Source organism: Alosa pseudoharengus, unplaced genomic scaffold, assembly GCF_046254945.1.
Source record: "Alosa pseudoharengus isolate Yale_2024_CS ecotype anadromous, Long Island Sound unplaced genomic scaffold, YU_APseudo_1.1 YU_APseudo_1.1_scf_20, whole genome shotgun sequence".
Classification (NCBI taxonomy): Eukaryota; Metazoa; Chordata; class Actinopteri; order Clupeiformes; family Clupeidae; genus Alosa; species Alosa pseudoharengus.
In genome coordinates, this window is record NW_027468664.1 from 10,337,567 (window position 1) to 10,358,786 (window position 21,220).

General features: G+C 43.4%; 3 protein-coding genes across 3 annotated transcripts in view; 2 read left to right on the forward strand and 1 right to left on the reverse strand.

The window, feature by feature from the left end:
• Nucleotides 1-11,239, reverse strand: part of cog5 (component of oligomeric golgi complex 5) — an 83,700-nt gene extending 72,461 nt beyond the window's left edge. The window contains exons 1-6 of the mRNA XM_076296524.1: nucleotides 11,191-11,239; nucleotides 10,658-10,797; nucleotides 10,323-10,380; nucleotides 9,598-9,652; nucleotides 9,394-9,463; nucleotides 5,521-5,641 (exon numbers count right to left, since the gene is read on the reverse strand). Of these exons, the coding sequence (XP_076152639.1) occupies nucleotides 5,521-5,641; nucleotides 9,394-9,463; nucleotides 9,598-9,652; nucleotides 10,323-10,380; nucleotides 10,658-10,797; nucleotides 11,191-11,236 (490 nt within the window). The 5' untranslated portion in view covers nucleotides 11,237-11,239. The remainder of the gene's footprint in view (nucleotides 1-5,520; nucleotides 5,642-9,393; nucleotides 9,464-9,597; nucleotides 9,653-10,322; nucleotides 10,381-10,657; nucleotides 10,798-11,190) is intronic.
• A 222-nt stretch (nucleotides 11,240-11,461) lies between these two features.
• dus4l (dihydrouridine synthase 4-like (S. cerevisiae)) lies at nucleotides 11,462-14,631 on the forward strand. Its single transcript, XM_076296525.1, has 6 exons — nucleotides 11,462-11,827; nucleotides 11,911-12,032; nucleotides 12,123-12,240; nucleotides 13,263-13,385; nucleotides 13,811-14,037; nucleotides 14,281-14,631. The coding sequence occupies exons 1-6, from the start codon at nucleotides 11,745-11,747 to the stop codon at nucleotides 14,529-14,531; spliced, it is 924 nt and encodes a 307-aa protein (XP_076152640.1). The 5' UTR covers nucleotides 11,462-11,744; the 3' UTR covers nucleotides 14,532-14,631.
• A 405-nt stretch (nucleotides 14,632-15,036) lies between these two features.
• Nucleotides 15,037-19,675, forward strand: bcap29 (B cell receptor associated protein 29). The gene is made up of 8 exons (XM_076296527.1): nucleotides 15,037-15,158; nucleotides 15,909-16,008; nucleotides 16,106-16,206; nucleotides 16,396-16,543; nucleotides 16,940-17,075; nucleotides 17,699-17,801; nucleotides 17,955-18,055; nucleotides 18,274-19,675. The coding sequence occupies exons 2-8, from the start codon at nucleotides 15,917-15,919 to the stop codon at nucleotides 18,307-18,309; spliced, it is 717 nt and encodes a 238-aa protein (XP_076152642.1). The 5' UTR covers nucleotides 15,037-15,158; nucleotides 15,909-15,916; the 3' UTR covers nucleotides 18,310-19,675.
• Nucleotides 19,676-21,220: the final 1,545 nt, after the last annotated feature.

Sequence of the window (21,220 nt, forward strand, 5' to 3'; positions counted from 1 at the left end):
ACATGAGTAATGTGCTAGAATATCAACGGGCAACAGGTCAGACTGCCTATCCTCCTATCAAAGAAATGCAAGTGCGGTACGAGGGTTGAATACCTGCTCTACCAGAAGTGGAGATGAATCATGCTCTGCTGTCTTAAGAGTGGCCATTTTTAAATACCAATGGATTCATCCCCGTGGATCCAGAAGTGCAGCGACAGTGCTGCATTCAACATCCTCACACTCCCCTCTGCACCAGCACAAGAGGGTCCTGGGGCTAAGGGGTGGGAGGCGTGAGGGAGGCCTTTGCCCCCTCTCTCTCTCTCTCGCTCTCTCCAGGCCTTTCATGAGGCTCATGTGAAGGGGGATATGGATCTTGGGGATTTCTGCTACGCAAGGTCAGTCACATGGGAGGAGGAATGGCACCCTGAAGGGGGTCTGTACGCCGTCCGGCCCATGGTGAACAGACTCTGTAGATACAATGAGATGCGAACGATGAAGGGGCCTTTTATTGCCAAGGTTGGAAAACAGTAGAGCGTGTGTGGATGCTTCTCGCTAGCCCCTGGACAGAACGCTGTGTGTAAGTAGTGAGGCGATGGATGGCCCACCAGTCAAGGCAAAGTTACTACTAGAAAAGGGGTGTGTGTCTGGCTGTGCCTCTGAGCGTAAACTTATGTGCTAGCCAGGGATCGATCGGCAGATCTCCTACACAGCAGTTGTACACTATAATGATGTTGCAACACTATATTGAACAACAACAACCAAGACCGAGGTCAAAACACTGCGGCAAAGCTCAACTATTTATATCTGTCAGCATACATTTCACCTCACATCACCTAATGCCACTTCCTGAAAAATAAAAAGGCACATTTAGAAATTCTGCTAGTAAGGGTTGCACAGTAACATAATTGTATAACTCAAGTGCTCCTTGTCTGAAAACAATTGAGTTCTCGAGCACTTGAGTGCAGAGGGCTTTAATGCACAGGCTTACACCTGGTCCTCCAAACAGTCTGGGGTCTCACGAGACATGAGGGGTTATTTTTTTTAACTGAGGCCATCGCGAGACCCTGTGCCTCCCACTTGAACTTCCCCTTCAAATGCAGCAGAGACCAAAGGTGATGCACACAAACCAAGTACTCAGTGGATCACCATCCAAATCTCCCTTCCTTACCATCATTGGTGACAGCCATGATACTAAACTGTGCCTCAAGCAGCAGAATCTTTGGGACTGTTGTTAAATTAAACCACCACTATTAATACATTTTGACGCAAACAGCCCTGAACCAAATAGCCCAAATTCGACTATGCCCGCCATTACGGTTAACAATATGCTACTAAGTTTTTGCTAACCTTTTTTACATGAAACATAGATAAACTGTTTGTACCTGCAATTTAACAAAGGTTCTGGTACTAAATGCAGAAACTGTAAAATACTAAATACAGAAACAACGGCTCAAGAGCTAATTTGCTCAAATACTCTGATACTAGCTACCTGCTGGTGTAATCTTTCAGATTGAACACATAGCCTATGACTGGCACGGCCACCTCTCTCCAAAATCAACTGCACAGGCTTTTCATTAATGACTGCCCGTGCCCCTGCCTGTCAGAGTGACAGTTTTGAGAGCCTCCTCTCATTCCAACACCACTCAAGTGACACCTCGGAACAACCTGCTCCTGACCAGACGATAGGGGAAAAGAGGGATGAATCCTATAAAAAGAACAAGGAGAAGAAAGGAGAAAGCCAATCAAATCCCCCCCCCCCACAATCACACTGACTCAGGATCAGTCCTCTCTCGTATCCTGTCTCATTCTCGACAGAGCACTGAGCGAAAGTTCCCTGAAAACATCACACCATCTCCGAGCAACTTCGCCTGACACTTCAGCTCTTGTGAGTGACAGGCCCATCAAGTGCACAAGGGACTACAAAAAGATCCCTGTCTCTATCTTTCAAAGTTTTGATATCCATTCCCTCAGATATTCAAATCTACAATTCAATCAAGATCTAACTGAAAAAAAACTGTGAAAGAAGAAAGGTGGATTCAGTAATAGATGAAGATACATAGCCACAAGCTAACGGCTGAAAGAATTTGTCAAGCTTCAATGTATTCCTCAACTGACAAAAAGAATGAAAGAAAAGATGAGAAAAAATATGTATAAAAAGGATAGGGAAAAGATGGGAAAGAATATTTTTTTCAGTGCTGACTCATGGTGGGAACAGATTACAGAAAGCTTCTTTTCCGATATCAGATGCTCATGCAGAGTGATGTAATCTATGGTCTGGACACAAGGGACAGAAAGAGACACAGAGAGAGAAAGAGAGAATAAGAGAGAGAGAGAGCGAAATAGAGAGAAGAAGATTCAGACAGACACAGAAAGGGACAGACAGAAAGAGAGGAAGAGAGACAGGTAGATAGATAGACAGGCAGACAGAGCAATCACTTTGAGTTTAGCAGGCTTTATAACAGCTTGACCGCCAGGATGATGAGGCTATTCCTTCGTCTTTTTTAAATCGCTCTCTTCAGCCCTCTCATCTTCCTCCGACCCCAGTCATCCCCTCTGTTTTATTTTCTTATCCCGTGGCAAGTATTGTGTCTGTGCCACTTGAAGGCCCCACACTTGACATTTATCTGGCTTTGATTCCCCCTCAACAATAACCGGCCATTCTCTGCTGTGTGTCGCTGTCACCGGCATGGACCTTGCCACAGTATCCACTTCAATCATGTTATTGTATCCGACAGGCATCAGAGGCACAGGCGCGCGCACACACACAGCCTCCTATTACAGCCCCATCCCTCCCACCACCCATTTCCCTGCTTCAAGTCGTTCCTTTACGGTCACAAATGTACACGCGCACACACACACACACACTCACACACACACACACATACACATACACACCCCTGTCTTCCCATCTGGAGGTAGATGTCCTTGAAAACATATATACACACAGACACACACACACACACAAACACATGCATGCAAACACACATAACCTGGTGCTCTTGAGGAAGAAAGGGAGGGCAAAATCATATTACCCTGCCAGTGTTGGGCTTTTATCGTGTTAGACCAGCACAGACAGGGGCGTAATTTAGCACTATTATGGCATGATGGCAGCAGAATATGTAAAGGGTTGTGTGACTGTGCAGGGGGGAGACAAAATCCCAAAGCACTGCTCCAGCTAAGCGTGCTGAAGCACCAGCGAGAGGAACAGGCGAGGAACAGGCGAGAAACAGGCGAGGAACAGGCGAGAAACAGGCGAGAAACAGGCGAGAAATAGGCGAGAAACAGGCGAGAAACAGGCGAGAAACAGGCGCAAATGGAGAGAGAGAGAAAACCCACTCGCGTGAGCCCAACGAGCAAACAGCTAAGAGAGAAATACACATGGGTAGCATGGAGTACACCGAATAAACACACTCCACTTTCATGACATGACCTTCAGAAAGAGGAGAAGCAGAACACAAGCATTACAGACGGTGCCAAATCATGGAGGGGGAGAGACAGAGAGAGAGAGAGAGAGAGAGAGAGAGAGAGAGCTTATGAGGAAGAGAAGAAGACATGAGAAAGAGAGACAGAGAGATAGAGAAAGAGGGGAGAGGGAGAGAGGCAGACTGTTTGTGCTTTGAATGTGGAGTGAAGAAAGCAGTTATACAGTCTGGAGAAGACATAAACATGGGGATTCTGTGCATAAACATACAGTATTTTATATATAGATATATATATATATATGAGAGAGAGAAAGAGAGAGGATGGAGGATGACAAACAGAGAGATTATAAGTGTGCTGGAGTGAGAGGTGGACAGAGATGAAAGAGGGGAAAGCTGTAGTCTCTCCATCATGTGTCCCTTTTCCTTGGTGAGAGGGTGTGTGATTCAGCAGCATTCATTCTTCACAAGTGACAAGAGCAGGGGATTGTTTGGGGGGAGGGGAGGAAGGTCATGAACCAACTTGAGGACAAAGACTCATTTGAGGCACGTGGCTACACTCTCATTTCAAAAATATATACAAACTTCAACATAAAAGTAGAGACGGTAGTACATCAGCTGAAGCACAAACGCATCTAATGGGATGCTGCATTCAAAACACACACAAGTAAAAGCAATAGGTCCATCACGAATGGGCACGGTATGATTTTCAAAATGAAGATTCTGCAGTGCCCTTTTCATGCATGCATAACAACCATGTGCAGAAAATGGCACGTACCAGAAAGAGTTCCGGGACTCGGAACGTTTAAATGGCAGGAGGTCGCTCTGCTGCAGCTCTAAAAGTAATAAACATGCACGGATTTGCATTACCGCCGCCTTGTTTGTGAGATATGACATTTAATAAAGCACTACGCTATTTGCATAAGCAGCCTCACCGTCCAGGTGGCAACTCATCCTGTTGCTGTTTTAATTGACACCTTTCTACTTGGAAGCGGTGCAATGGGATGCTAGATGCATTTCAAAAAGGAACACACCCAGGCTCTGCATCAGGACACCAGGAAGCGGAACGATCCCATACATGCCCACAGTGCCGTGCAGAGGGGCCCACGAAACTCCAGCTTTTTTCCTTTTTTTTACCCCTTAATGGAGCCGGGGGACAGAAATAAAGTAGGCTGGTGCTGCACCGCTAACCCAATTCTAGTCGGATATTCATCAAGCACACACACATGGCAGCCCTGGCCGCTGCACTCCAGAAATACCTGCCGGCCAGCATAACCAGGTGAGCTTCGGCTCCTGCTCACACACAGCTGCGGCACAGACTTTAGTTGCGTCTGCAATCCCAGTGACTGAGTTTGTACCAGGATAAAAGGCTCACCTAAGGTGACCTAACATATTAGATATTGGGTGAAAAGTGGCCGCCCTGATTGCTACAAGGGATTGTGGGTTTGAATGGTGTCAGGGTTGGGGGTCAGGGTTGAATGGTGTTAGGGAATGGGGTCAGGGTTGAACCTGAAGAACCAAAATAAGTTTACATTGAGGACTTCAGTATGAATTGGTGAAAGGTGTGGGAATGCGTCTCAAAATTGTCAAAGCCTCAAGCTCTAGCACTTTTACTGTATAAGATTGTTACATGTTGCTGTTAAAGGCGATGCAATGCCAATGAAATAGCTCCACACTCTCTCAGCTGCGTTACAAGTAGTGGCAGGCCCTCCTCTACCTCAGTGCTAAATCTCCCCAACAGGCAGCGCAGCTAGCACCTGCTAATCCAATCACCTCCTCTCTTCCACACACTTGCATCTTACATCGCGCAGCGATTTGCTTGCGGTTTGCATTGCCCCGCCAGCTTTGATGGATGGCACACGCACAGCAGGGGCAGCGGGCTGCTCGGGATTCTGACGTGCTCGGGGTGGTGAGAATCCACGCTGAGACAGCGGGGGCGCAGGGAAAAGGATAGCATAGGATTGTTGACCCTGTATGACCATGTGTGTGCATGCGTCGTGTGTGTATGTGTCGTGTGTGTGTGTGTGTGTGTGTGTATGTTGTGTGTGTTGTGTGTGTGTGTGTGTGTGTGAGATGGGGAGTACCAGCAGGGGCTAGGCAGGAAACGCGGGCCATCACTCACCGAGCTCGTTGAGGCTCTGCGCTGCCTTGGTGATCTCCCGGCTGCCGCCCTGCAGCTGCCCTTGCAGACGCTTGCTGAGGTACAGGATACGGATGATCCGCCTCAGCAGGTCACAGGCCACCTGTGGAGGGAGGGAGGGAGACACACACACACACACACACACACACACACACACGTTATTGATCAATAAATCTCTGAGTAAACAACAGCTCAGTAAACAGTGCCTCTGCTTTCCTAAGTTGTGCCTACAGTGAAAACAGTGACAAATACAGTGTATCACTAAGTAAAATGTTGTGTTTGTTTAAAATGAATAGCAGACGCCTGTCCAAAACAACATACTGTACATTATATGTTAACCAAGGACGAAACGAAACACACTGGAGAGGTAGCTACCCCCCCCCCCCCACACACACACACACACACCCCTCCTTCAGTATTCCCAGAGAAACTTCGCACAGGCTGCCCCCGCTTTCTTTGTTTACAGTTGTCAGAGCCTAGGTAGCAAACAGAGAATGGGTTTTTACAGTGTACTCTGCAGTACAGTGTTTTACAGTGTATGTATGGGCAGCTACCGGACAGAGAGGAGATGATCGCTGAATGACAAAAAAAAATATGGCCTTGAAATTGCATACAATCGCGGACTGCACCTTTAATGAATCATACTGTACCTTTGCTTTTTTAAGCTGTGTCTTCAGTAAGAACAGTGATTAATTAAAAGTTATGGATGTGTGAATGTGTATGTATTTCATTATTATTATTGACAACCTTCACTGCTTGGCACCATTTAGCTAAAAGGATGTGTGAAGCATGTGTGAGCTTCAATCTGTTTTGAGAGGGAGGTGGATAAAAAAAGAAAGAGAGGGAGGGAGAGAGAGAGAGAGAGAGAGAGAGAGAGAGAGAGAGAGAGAGAGAGAGAGAGAGAGAGAGAGAGAGAGAGAGAGAGAGAGAGAGAGAGAGAGAGAGAAGGATAGCAGAGAGCGAGGGAGAGAGTGAGAACAGGATAGCAGAGTGCTGGAGGTTCAGCCTCCTGAACACATTCCAAAAATAAAAACCGCTTCAGACAGCTTATGCAAATCGTGAAGACGAATGGGCGACTGTGCGCAAGAGTACACAGACATGCCACGCCGTGCTATCAGTCCAACGAGCAATGACATAACCTCAAAACGTTTCTTTTAAAGGAGTGTAAAACTTGAATTTAACTAGATAGTTTTTCTGAGCCAAACCCGAAAAGAGGACTCGCCACTGCTCAGGTAAATGACTTTCCAGGAGCTATGAAAAGCACTCAGGGCTTAAGACCCTGCAGGTTTGTGTTGAGGCAGGGGAATGTATTTGGTTAGTGGTCCCGATGAAGGCAGCGGTGGAGTGCAGTGGTGGCTGAAGGACGCAGGGAGGGTCAGCGTTATTTGGGGAACGGAGCGGCGGAGATGCAGCTGAGAGCTGGGGGTCTGTCCCCTGAGCTCGCACGTGTGTCAAGACTGATTGCTTTATCAGGGGGTGACAGAGCGTCCGCCTTTTTGTAGGAATGGGGGATTCGGAGAGAGAGAGGGGAGGGGAGGATAAAAAAGGAAAAATAACAAAACAAGAAAAAGAAGAAAAAAAAAACACAAAAAGGTAGAATAGCGGGGGGAGAATGTGCACGCAGACACACACACACACACACGCACACACACTTCCAGCACAACACCAGGTGAGCGTAAGTTCAGCTCACATGTTGGGCATATTCCCTCAGTCAGAGCAGGGAAGAAATGGACAAAGGGCTGCTGGAGGCAAGGACATGTGTGTGCCATCCCCATGAGACAGGGAACCAAAACACAATTCAGCTGTGCCCACTCCAGCAGCGAGTCAAATTAGCTCAAAGGGGTTAATGATAGACATTGACAACAGCTTATCTCAGAATCACCGACTGCGCTAAGTATGGTGTGTGTGTGTGTGTGTGTGTGTGTGTGTGTGTGTGAGAACCAGCAGGGCTAGGTGGGGAGAGCTGTCACTCACCAAGCTCTGTGCTGCCCTGATGTCGTGTGTGTGTGGTGTGTGGTGTGTGGTGTGTGTGTGTGTGTGTGTGTGTGTGTGTGTGTGTGTGTGTGTGTTAGGAGTATTATAGCACACCTATGTGTGACGAGACCGGCCTAGCGGAAAGATATAAAGGTAGACGGGGCATAAATACTGGGTTTATGTACTGCAGTCAGTGACCTTTCTATTGCCATAACTCATCAATATTTAATAATGATCTCCCCCCTCCCTAGAGTCTGGGAAACACTGCAAAGGCCTGTAAATCCACAGGCATAGTCTCCGGGGCCCAGCAGCGCCTGAGTGCTTCAGGTCAGATGGCCGACACGGGGGGCCCATCTGACTAGCCGCAGAAAAGTCAAACCTCCATGGAGCCGATTGCTTTTATTGATCGGAAACTCTAAGTGGGTGTGACTGGTGGCATAGCGCTGGCATGTGTGTGCCGTACGCTCCAGCAGTGATGTCATTCGTTGGTGGAGCGATGGAAGGGTCGGCGGGGTGGGCAGTGTAAGCGGCTGCCTGGAAAGGTGATCAAAGCCCTCGGCGGGATTGGCTGCAGAATGCACCAGAACGCTTTGATATGACACTTGTGTAATGATTATTGGAGGAACAAAATAGTTGTTTTTTTGTTAGGATAGGAGAACAGATGGTTCAAATCCCCTTTACACGGACTTTCAGCAGGTACTAGACTAACTAGAGAGACAGAGCAATGCCCTCCCATCATGAGTGCTCAGCATATACGACACAGGGGGTGAAGAAAGCACCAAACGTAAACCAAAACCTTAAAGACATTTAAAACGCAAAAGATCCCGTCATTACATATCATCTAACATATCATGTAGGCAAGTACAACTTCTACTTGTAGAACACACACACAAGCTGTTCACAGATTTGACCCTTATCAGCTTGTCACAGAAGACGCACTAAACTGTCATAACACTGATTATGTAACAGTGTCATGTTACTATTATTGTTCATTATAATGGCAGCTGTCATAATCTGTGATGCTATGGCGGCTAATTAGCATGTGAGATAGGCTGTCATACCACGTAACTTCATGAAACCGGTGATGATAGCTGCTGATGAGGTTGACATGACACTGTGATTTCCTGGGATAATAACTGTCATGATTATTAATGACAGGATATGGCATCCATCTCAACATGTTTACTACACGGTTACATTGAGCGTATGATGAATCGAATAAAGTATTATCCTCATGTCAAAAATCATAGAAATTCCTGCACAAGAAGGTGACAACTGAGACACAGACATAAAAGAGAATTGGAGCATATATACAGCCCATGGCGCCTTCTGTCCACACCTTGTACATAACATATTTGCTGCAGGAACGATAATCTTGATATTTGTGTTTCCACAATTGTTGAAGGTATAGCTAGGTCATTGCTTTTGAGGTCTTAAACACATGGAGGCATAAAACAAACACACACACACAAACATACACACACACACACACACACACACACTTCAACTTCTAAAGACTATTATAGCAACAGCAAAGAACAGATAGATTCCATCCACCAACAAGTAAGCAGTACATCTTCCTTTAGATTTCTATCCAATAAAGATGGAAATCCACTCCATGCGCTGGAGCATTGATGCTGTCAGACGGATGGAATGAGGTGAGATGGAGATATAATGAGGCAGTGGAGTGGCAATCACTTCCCCACACACACACACACACACACACACACACACACACACACACACACACACTACTCACCACACTCATACACAGTGACACTGAACAAACACATACACTGATATGATGAGACTTCATTCAGGGTGGTGTGTGTGTGTGTGTGTGTGTGTGTGTGTGTGTGTGTGTGTGTGACAAAAACATACCTGTAATCTTGCCAGCTGTGCTGTGCGGGCCACTATCTTATTATAGGGGTCAACGATTTTGGTCCTTATCCTACAGAAGGAAATAGGCAGTAGAGTGCTTTAGGCAGTAGAGTGCTTTAGGAAACATGTCACAGACAGGAATTCAAAAGTCTGGACTCTTGAGTTTCTCAGTCATTTGTTAGGTGGTGCCGAATTGCCACCTACCGGTCCACCGCGCTCTGTAGTGCAGCAATCCTCGTCTGCATCATTTGCAGGACACCTGTGAGAGGCAACAACAAATAATTGAGGCTAGTCATATCATTTTGGTAGAAAAGGTGGAAAGCAAAAGGATCATTCTTTTGATTGTACCATTAAGACCTATGGTACAGCTATATTCTCCATGGTAATAACCGGAGATATTTCCGACACTCAGTATATAGTGTGCACTCAACATTATAGCACTGCAAGGATATTTCTAAGATGTAAATATGAAATTCCCTACAAATATTCATACGTGCAAAAGTCCACATGAATGTGTTCATTGACTTGGTGTGGGACATACAAGAGGCCTCTCCACTGACAGCTCAATGTCACTGTGATCTGTTACTCAGTGGTGTAGATAGGCTTTGCTCTTACTCAGAGCTGTACATACGGCTCTGCTATTACTGTGACTACAGTGCCTCCTTCTGGCTCCTATGTGAAACTGCTTCTTTCAGGGTGCCAACTCTAATGGAAAATGAAGACTAAAAAGCTGAATTTCTATGACCTTTACTGTAATGAAAAACATTTGCCTTTATTCTGAACAGACATAAACTGGTCACAGTATTACAACAAGTGTGTAAATGAACCCATGAAAGAGTGATATTACATGGGAAATTGAATCTAAAATGACTTGCCAATTAATTCACCTAGAATCAGGTCTGTGAGAAATGGTACACTCGCCTACTTACCTTCCAGTGATTCAATGCCTGTTGCCTGAGCCAAAAGGTCCTCATGTCTAGCAACCACCTACCAAACAGAAGAAGGAATTCACATATCCTAAGCATTAGCAAGGCAAAATGACATACTACCAAACATTATGGCTTCTTTCTTCTATGAGTGTGACACAATCAAGGTGCATGGAAACATGCATTTTGTGGAGTCATCATTTTACAATAATAATGTACATATGGGGGGGGGGGGGGGTAATCTTTATATTTCTGACACAACAACTTTGTACATGGATCTCAACGCCAGTGATATCAGGCGGTCACAGGTCGAACGAACAGCACAGGTAGCATCTTACCTGACAGTGCAACTCCTTGTCCAGCTGACTGATTCCCTCGGCCAGTTTAGCCAGTTGTTCGGCAATGACAGCATGGTGAATAGCTTGAGCTGTATACGTCTTCACATCAAAATCCTCCTTCAAGAAATCCGCGTAGCATTCTACAAAACGATAACATTGTTACCTTTTGTCTCAGACACAGGAAATAAACAGCTTTGACAACTAAAGATACGGTAAGATCGTCACAAAGACAAAATACTGATTGCACAACACTTAATTTTATATTTGGCGAGCGTTAGGTTGTATCTAGGTTACTAAAGTTTGGTATCAGGAAGGGTACAAATTGAACAGCATCACTATCTTTTACTAAGCTTGCTAGCCAGCTAGCTCACTGTGACAGACTGTGACATCCTAACACCATGAACAATTAAGAAGATAATGGCTAAATGTTCGTCAGATACAACATGCACACGCATATGTTCAATTCATATGTTAAATTCAATAGTGAGAGGCATGTAATCCAACGACACAATAAATCCAAATAATCAAAATACCATCACTTAAAAGTGATTTCACAGCAGACTCCCCACTAGCTTCCATGTTTTCCACGTCGTCAGAATGACGTCAAATTGTCGCGACAAGACATCGGTAATGTTTTTTTCCTTCCCTTGAGACTTTTTTCTTGTTTTCCAATTTGAATAGAATCTAATGCGAGAGTAAACGTCTCAAATGATGTAATATGTAAATTCAAAACAACTTTATAAGATTTAGTACTTTTACTAAAGACTAAAGGTCAAAGGTTAGGACACGCCCACTAAAGCAAAGCATGCTTCAGTAGGGAGTGTGTTTATAACTAGTCGCAGTTAAAACAGTGTTTTAACGTTAAGCAATTGGTAGTCTTTTTACTTTATAGCCTCAGTTGGTTTTTCATGTTCCTTGGGCTTGAATTGATGTTGTCTTCACCCGGTAAGATATCCGTGCAACTGCCTCACTAGCCAACTATATGCTAGTGGATGAGACTGCTCATCGAATAGATACTAAATGGATCTCGGCATGACTTATTAAGTATGTTAAGCAATCGTCTGTAACCTGGTGACGCTGTGGCAAAATGGATAGACCCACCAACATCATGGACATGTTTGAGACTGGAAAAGTCTTGAAAGTCTGTGCGCCTATGGTTCGTTATTCAAAGTAAGTTAAGCAAATAGCATCGATGCTTTTATTCTGGAGTCTTATCACTACACCGACAGTACCATCATTTATTTATATTACAGGTTAGCTTTCAGATGCCTGGTGAGGAAGTATGACTGTGATGTATGTTTCACTCCGATGATTGTGGCAGCAGATTTCATGCGCTCTGTGAAAGCCAGGGACAGTGAATTCACCACAAATAGGGGTAAGGCCTTGATGTTATGCTTTGTCGCTGATGTAACTTATGCAGTGACACCAACGCAGGTAGTAAGTGTTTTGTCTTTCGGTTCTGCAGCTGATCGGCCCCTAATTGTGCAGTTCGCCGCCAAAGACGCCCAGACGCTGGCAGATGCTGCCTGTGTTGTTGCGCCTTTCTCTGATGGAGTGGACTTGAATTGTGGTTGTCCTCAGAGGTAATATATAACCCTATTTCCAGGATTCATTATGAAACTGGACAGAACATTTTGATAAAAATAGCCTTAATGCTGATGGGCAGAGCCAGCAGATGTGCTTGTAAGTGTTCAGGGATGGACTGGGACAAAAAAAAAAGGCCCTTGACTTTCTTCCAAATAGAATAGAATAGAATAGAATAAATCTTTAATGTCCACCAAGGTGGACATTTTTATTTGGCTCACCAGACATAAAAGACAGATAGACATAGTGTATGGACCTCAGCTTTGCCAACTTTTGAAATCAGCCTGGAGTGAGATTTGATAACTGAGATTTGAGGAATGAGATTTTCACATATTTTGGTACGGACAATAACACTAAAGACTTGCCCCTCTTCTGTCTGATTCACATCAACATTATCCCATGCATTATAGGCCTACCACATTTCACTGCTTGACTAAATGGAAACATCCCAGCCAACATGTCCAGGTGGGGCCCACATTGGCTTTACTTGGGTTAGATGGGCTTCAACTGGGCATGGGCTCAGAGTGGGTTTTTTCAGTGGGTTGATGCTGGGACCCACATGGGTAACGCAAAAGAATATTCATGGGCCAGATATGGGCTTACCAAACAAAAGTACTGCATGTGTCTCACATCGGTAGCCCAAATGAATATACATGGGCTGAAGACATGGGCAGAAGAAAATACAAATTGTATCTGACAATGATCTGTATAGCATATGCTTACTTGCATTAATGCACAGGTCTCGTTTAAAAATCAAAAATAGGCTACATTGAAGAAAGCAAAGATGAAAGATTAGTATGAAAATAGGCATGAGTGGCATGATATAGTGAAATATGGACAAAGCTGGACACTGACTAGGCTACTTGAGCCAGAGCATTGAGCCAGACCTACGGCCATTGGAAGGATGGCCATTCTGGACTTTTCCAGAATGTTCAGATTGCCAGTCCGCCCCTATAAGTGTGGCTACTTTTACAGGCGGGTCTTGTGCGTGTCTTGCATCTGTTCTAATATGGTTTTGCAGATGGGCAATGTCAGAGGGTTATGGAGCCTGCCTGATCAACAAACCAGACATTGTGAAAGATATGGTGCGACAAGTCCGAAACCAAATCGAAAACCCCAACTATGCGGTGTCCATTAAAATCAGGTGAGACCATCCTAGCTGTTCAGATGTCATTTACAGTAAATTATATTCATCCTTTTAAGCTGTTAATTTTAACTGTTGTAATGTTTATATTCTGTAAGTCGCTTTGGACAAAAGCGTCCGCAAAACACTATAACTATAACTATGTCCTCCATCTTACTGGAAGCTTACTGAAATAAACCTGAAAAGTAAAAGAGTACATCCTTCAGATTATCAGAAAATGCAGCCATTCTATTTTCCATTAATCTATTTTCATGCATGTGTACATTTATTCGTTCAGCAGATGATTTTATCTACAGTAGTACAATATAGTAGGCACAGTTTCCATCTCCTAAGTGTGTTCTGGGTATCAAACCAATGACCCTGGTGTGCTTGGCATCTCGTTCTACCAGTTGGGTTACAGGGATTATTTTTCTTTATATGTCTAGGATCCACAAAGACATAAGGAAGACCGTAGACCTGTGTCAGAAAGCAGAGTCGGCAGGGGTCTCATGGATCACCGTGCACGGACGGACATCTGATGAGCGCCACCAGCCTGTCCACTATGATGCCATAAAGACTATTAAGGACAGCCTGTCCATCCCAGTCATTGCCAATGGAGACATCAAGAGTCCACGGGATGTGGAGTCGATTCATCAGCTAACTGGAGTTGATGGTGAGCACATACGTTTTTTTTATTTTTTTTTAATATTTATAGTTCACAGGGCCATTCACCTTGTTCTGATACCAGAAAACTGTGAGAATAGAGGGTACTGACAAAGATCCTTGATCACTACTCGCTTTAACCCTCTCTGGTACTGTCAGTTAGTCCAGTTGATGCTAGACAAAATGTGCATGTTTTCTGTGTTGTGAATTGTTTGTACTGTATATGTATTACTTTTTGTATTTATATTTTTAGGAGTGATGGCTGCCCGGGGGTTGCTGGCCAATCCGGCTATGTTTGCAGGGTATGAGGACACACCACTGGAGTGCATCTGGGACTGGGTGGACATTGCTCTTGAGCATGGGACTCCATTTACCTGCTTCCACCATCACCTCATCTACATGCTGGAGCGGATTACCTCCCAGCCTGAGAGGAAGGTGTTCAACACCCTCTCGAGTACCTCAGCAGTTATTGACTACCTGAACAATACTTATGGCTCAGCATAAACTAGGAGAAAATGACTTAAGAGGCTTTATTTTCACTTTGCTTTATTTTTTCATCCTGAACTGTTTTAAAATGAATAGTTTTATTAAAATGTTACATGTACAAATGTGTAGTGCAGTGTACTTTTGCAAAATTCTGCCTGTGTGCCTTGTAAGAGTTCACTTTATCTTCAACCCGTGTAACTTAAGGTGATATGTGGTTCGGTGGGTTTTCTACAGTCCATGGCTTTAACATGAATGGGTTGTTTTTGTCCTGTACTCGGACAGAACAAATGGATGCAACAAGTGAACAACATACAGTAAAAGAGAAATGTGTCAGTTGACTGAGACAAAACAGTCTGAGACTCTCTCTCTCTCTCTCTCTCTCTATATATATATATATATATATACACACACACACACACACACACATACACCTATACACCTGTGGGTAAGATCTTGCAAATCATTTCATCATCCAGTCTAAAGTGACACAAATTTGACCACTTGGCAACGTATACAAAGTGACGTTTTGTGGAATGGTGAAACAGGAAGTGGTGAATAACAGAAAGCAAACCTCTGACTCAACTTTCATACAGTTCTCATCAGAGTAGCAGTCACGTCTTTATCCAGCCACTATTAGCCACTTAAGTAAGTATAGAAGTCTATCTAAAATATTGTTATTATACAAGCAAATTAGTTGGGGGGGGGGGGGGGGGGGGTGATAACGACATTTTCGCAGTATTGACTGCTTGCTAAGTTAACACGTTAGCTGGCTAATTTACCAGGAAGGAACGTAACGTTTAAAACGTAAAAAGTATTTAACGGCATTGTAGTATTAGGAATAATTACGTTGTAGTCCTTGTCTGTAGAAATCATTTCGTTAGCCTAATCGTGAACTGTTTCGTTATGTACTGTCCGACCTACTAAGTTCATGTGCAAGGATGACTTGGCTTTGCAGAGTAACATTAGCTAGCCTGCTAATGTAACGCATGTCAACAGTGTTGAGATGTTGACCCTGATGGCTTGCTTGTTTCTCATTCTTAGATTAAGTTAGATTAGAGATCACAGTCTATGCCTCATTCTTTGAGGCGGGAATGCCATTTTACATTATGATATTGATATTTTTTAATTTGCCTTGACCTTTGTTTGGGAAAAGTGTGTGGTAAGAAGATAATCTCTGTTACAACAAGCCATTCATTGCTTCAAGAAAGAGGTTTAGGTTACCTCTGCTCATTTTAGCATGTGTTCTTAAAGTAGCCTACAAAAAGTACCCGACATGAAATCAGCCTCTGTAACCAAAGTACGTCACTACGTTATTGGGTGGTGGTCTTTTTCTTCTTTCGTAGATAGTATAGTAGAAGTATAACGTCTATATTGTGGTGTTCTTGCTTTGTACAGACTAACAAATGACTCTGCAGTGGACTGCAGTTGCCACCTTCCTATATGTGGAGATTGGGATCCTTCTTCTCCTCTGCATTCCTTTCATCTCTGCTACAAGGTATGAACGGGACATTTTAGATCTACACACAATTTATCTACTGGCATATTATAACAAATATATATTTAAGAAATACTCAATGTTTTTTCTCCTGCAGATGGCAAAGCATTTTCAAGCTAAACATATGGAACAAACTCTCACCTTTCTGGAACAAAGGCTTCCTCACCATGATCATAGTCCTCATCGTACTCTTTCTAGGTCTGTATTCTGAAAGTGAAATGGTAGTTGTTGATTCATTTTGAAAATGGGATTACATACAAAGTCATAAACAGATCACCTGTGTGAAATGAGCAGTGTTGCTTTGCTGTTTAGGATTATGAATATGAACATGAAAATGTTGATGTACGATGATGATTAATGTGTTTGCAATCTCATCGTTATGCACAGATGCTGTGAGAGAGGTAAAGAAGTACTCTGGCACAGAGCCTGGTAAAGATGCCAAACTGAACCCCAACATGTACGACCACATGCACATGAAGCTGTTCAGAGCCCAGAGGAACCTCTACATCTCCGGCTTCTCACTCTTCCTCTGGCTGTAAGTTTTCTATGTGCATGACCACAAACCAATGCCTTTTTTGTCCACTCATGCAGAAAGTCATCTTTGGCTCTTCTGACATACAGTACGTACACTTAAGAGACTTCTCAAACAAATATACACATAGGAGATTTATATGCCATGGGTTAAGATGTGTGAGACACAAACTGTTACATGATGAGGATGTTTATGATGTTTAATTGGATGCTGTCCTGAGAAGTTGTTATCCAGTCTAGTCTAATTTCTGCCAATGAACATGTTGCTCCAGGAGCACTGAAGAGATCGGTAAATTGATCGACTCTTGAGCTCACACAAACAACCTTTTGCCAGAATCTTGGATTCTGTCTTTAACGGAATGGCTGGGTTTCATGTGACCTGTGTCTTCTACCATCGCAGAGTCATGAGGCGTGTCATCACCCTGATCAACCAGCTGGCCACAGCCAAGAACACCACCGGAGCACTGCAGACCCAGGCGGAGAGTGCCAACCAGGCCGCAAAGAAGTACATGGAGGATAACGAGCTCCTGAAGCAGGTCAGTAGTCCAGGAGGATGCGGTAGAAGGAACCAGATGTGAAAGCTGTAGCCACGGGTTTCCATTTGGTACAGCACCCACCCAGATAAGCTGAACGGGGTTGTTGAATATAATAATAAGCTGTTAATCTGGTGAAATACTGAAAAATCATAGTAATTATTTTCAAATATCAATAAGACCGTCTAGCATACCAATGGGATAATGATGTCAAGGAAGAAGGGTTAACACATTTTATATACTTTGTGAAAAGACTAAAAGTGAAATTAGACCAACTAAGAATAGCTAGGTTTCCATCCAACTCATTCACATATTTCAAGCAGATGTATGGAAATTCTGCTCAACAGGAAATGTGAGTCTGTGCACATTTCTATGCCAATTCTAAATAAGGGAGGAGTTGAATAGAGCTTTAGTTCAAAAACACGAAAGCGTGAGCACTAAAGATTTGATGCTAGTTAACCAGGCAAAGCGGGAGTTAATTCACCCCCCACTAGCAAATGAAATTCTTATTCGACTGGAAAGATTTAATTTCGAATCTAATGGTAAAAATGTGCATCAAAACGTTTGATGGAAACCAAGCTAATGACACCAGGAAGTTTGCTTAAAGAAAGTTGTTTGATATCCAGGCTCTGGCAAAGGGAAAGGGAGACCAGGCAACTGCTGAGGGAAATGAGCTGTTGAGGAAAGACCTGAAGAAACTGAAGGAGGAACTGGCAACCTCAGAGGATGGTGAGTCAATGCCAGCCTTCCACACTAAACCCATTGTTCATGTATGGTCATGATACGTTTGTGTATGAGCCATGACCACTGACCACCATGATCACTGCGTAGGACAGGGTGAAAGTGATGATCAGGCACAAGCACTTGTCCCTCTGTCCACAGATCTAAAGAAGTCTCAGTCTGAGGTGAAGGCCATGAAGAGACAAAGTGAAGGCCTGACCAAAGAGTACGACCGCCTGCTATTGGAGCACCAGGAACTGCAGGTATGGCTTGAACCAACACTCTACCGAACAGATTGTTTTCATGATGGAAATTCATTAGCCAAGACCATTAATAAATTAAATAAAAAGGAAGGGGGGGGTTAATTCTGCTATATGCACAGAAATTGTTATACACAGCAGTTCATATTTCAAAATTCACACTTTTTCAAAATGAGTTTAAAAGGAGTAATACTTTTTTTGTTGTTTGGTCCTCTCTACAGAACCAAATTGCCAGTGGAGATAAGAAGGACGACTAGGATTTTTCAATGTTGTATAATATTACTCCAAAACACCAGTCAACTCGCCGTGCACCAGCACCTGTTTTCTCTTTTAGCCTATATCAGAGCACTGCATGCAACCAAAAATGTGACGACACCCTCACCATGCAGGCAGTAGTGTGAACCATGCATGTTGTTTTCGCCAGGTTTGACTAGGTATCAGTGCACATATCAAGATGTGTTTACTATATGCCATGTGTGAGGAACTGGCACATATTGTTTACAAAATCTGGGCTTACACCAACGGGCTCCTTTTTTGATCTACCCATTGGCAGTTGATTATGACTAAGTAGTCAGACAACAAATTGACAAAACCTTTTATCACTTGTATTTTGAAGTGATGGTACAGTTGGTACAGGGATCTGGTCAAAGAACCCAAATCATTTGAAGCCAAATCTAGTGTCAGCTCAAGCCTAATGTCATTGGCTTCACTACATGCGAGAAGCCAATCAGCACCACTGTGTATTGTTTGGTGTGGGAGGGATGTGTTTTAGGGGTGCAAAAACCATGCTGTTATGCTGTCTGTTCTCTGACCATATTCAGGGACTTCCTTCCTTTTTCAGAGATGATGTAGAATGTCATGGTGACAAAGAAAATAATGATTTGATGTTGATTGTACCGATATATATATATTTTTTTTTTTCACTCTTAAGTCTTAAGTGCTCCATCCAGGCATCGTTTGTTGTGTGTTATAGCCCTGTTTATTGCACGTGTTCTTTTAATATTAAGTTAACGTTCTTGTGATTTTCCTTTTTTTTAAAAGTCACTGTGTTCATGTGTTGTTAACGAGTGGGCACATTGCATATTTGACACAGTCTCACATTAGAGCAGCTCAAAGAAGAAGCTATTCATCAGACACTGAGCGCATTTACTGTGTGGTTATCAGTGGTCATGGAGTTGGACCTCATCTGTGTCAGCAGTGTAGATGGTAGGTGGATGCCACTGATGTCAGAGTAGAGTAGTGTTTTTTTCCCCTCTCTGTTCCACAGTTTCCACCTCTCTGTTGCACAGCTTAGGAGAGTGTGCCGTGCAGTTGTTCGTTGTGCCAGTGGCATGTTTTAGAGGCGGTTCATCTGTAGACATTTCAGATTTAATGACAACTGTGATCGACGTTTGCCCTCTAGAAGAATGTGAAATGGACTTTACCCGGACTGAAACCCTCCAAGCCTCATGGGTATAGTAGGCATACTGTTGGTAATGAGCATGCTGACCACAGTGGGAATGCAAACAGGGAACTAGCCTCCCAAGATAAAGTGCCTTTATGACTACTGTAAAGGATTCACATTGTGCTGTATTATTTGCTATTTTATGAACTCCACTGTTATTAAAAAAATATTTCACACAAAAATAAGTGCTCCGTTTTTAGTCTTTGTACACAAGCAACAAGAGCCTTCTGCAAAAAGAAGAGCAGATCAGAGCTCAATATAATAAACGCTTTATTTGTGCATCATGTACATTCACAAGATGTTCACAATTGTACAATTTGTACAAAAATAAATGAGCAAATAAAACTATGTACATTCTAATTTTTAAAGCAAGTAATAAATGCCGTTCATTTTAATTGCTCCACAAGTCAGAAAGACTCAAAAGATCCTTGGTTCATACTGGTAAACTTCAAGTGGCGAAAAATATCAACAGCAGTTCCCAAAGATCTGCTATGCCAAAGAACTTTTTAACAATGAAAAAAATCGGAAAAAAAATTCTCTACAGCGAATATATAAAAGTATGATTATTTGTAATTTTCCGGAACAAGTGATTGACCAACCTGAGAGTTGACTGTTGATTTTTCTTTTCTTTTTGGCACATGAGCACATGTGCGACCAAACACAAATACAAACACATACATCCTAGTACACACTCTCACACACGCACACTGAACACCAGAGATGATAATACACTTGTGCACCTTTGAAGGCAAATAAGTATCTTTGTGCACAAGCCCACACTGTTATACCTCACTGCAATTGTCAGGGAAGGAAAAAAGTCCATAGAATAGAGCACTTCTCTGATGGCAGCACAGTAGTCTTAAAAGACAATATATTTCATACAAACATTTAAAAAACTGCAATGGCAAATGATTGCGAAGAAATCTTCAACATTGTTACTCCACATTTGTTCAGAGTCAAGGCCTACCTGTTATCAGCGCACAGTGCAGAGGTCGACTTCTTAGGCATTTGATGAAACTATATATGTACTATAGTTGTATAAGAAGTAATGATCTGACTAAGATTTGTTATTATGCATAGTCTGTGCTCTGAGATCATAATGTAGTGCTTCATTAGAAATATGTTGTGACCCAACACTGCCCCCGTGTGGACACCATCAGTCTTGCAGCGAAATGTCCTTTCTGTGTGGCTGCCTGGGGGAAAAAAGTGCTCTCTCTCTCTTTCTCTGTCTACTGATCGCTGAGATGAATGACTGATTGCTTGTTGACTCTGACTACTTCACACAAATGTCTCTCCTGCTGGAATGAAAACAAACGGGCAGCCAGGCAGGAACCACAGCCCGGAGGAAACCAGGAGTGGTTTTCAAAGTGAAGGGTGGATAGGACTGTGCGTTCTACACACACACAGACACACACACAAACTTTCCTAGCGCTGAGAGCACTGATCGGAGGCGTCCATTCACCCATTGTTTCACATTCAGGCCCTGATTGAGAGACATGAAAGGGTGGTCGCGACATCTTAGATCAACATGGCTATTCTGAGGATGCCTGTGTACAAGACTCCCCAGCACTGTTTGTTGATCAGCTTTTGAACGTCTTGGCCAACGTACACATCCCCACAATAGTTAGGCCTTCACTTCACCTGACCCATTTCCATTCATAGTCTTGTAATGTATGATCCCCTGCCAAACTTCACTCACAATGGCAGCATATTGTGTTCTGGTT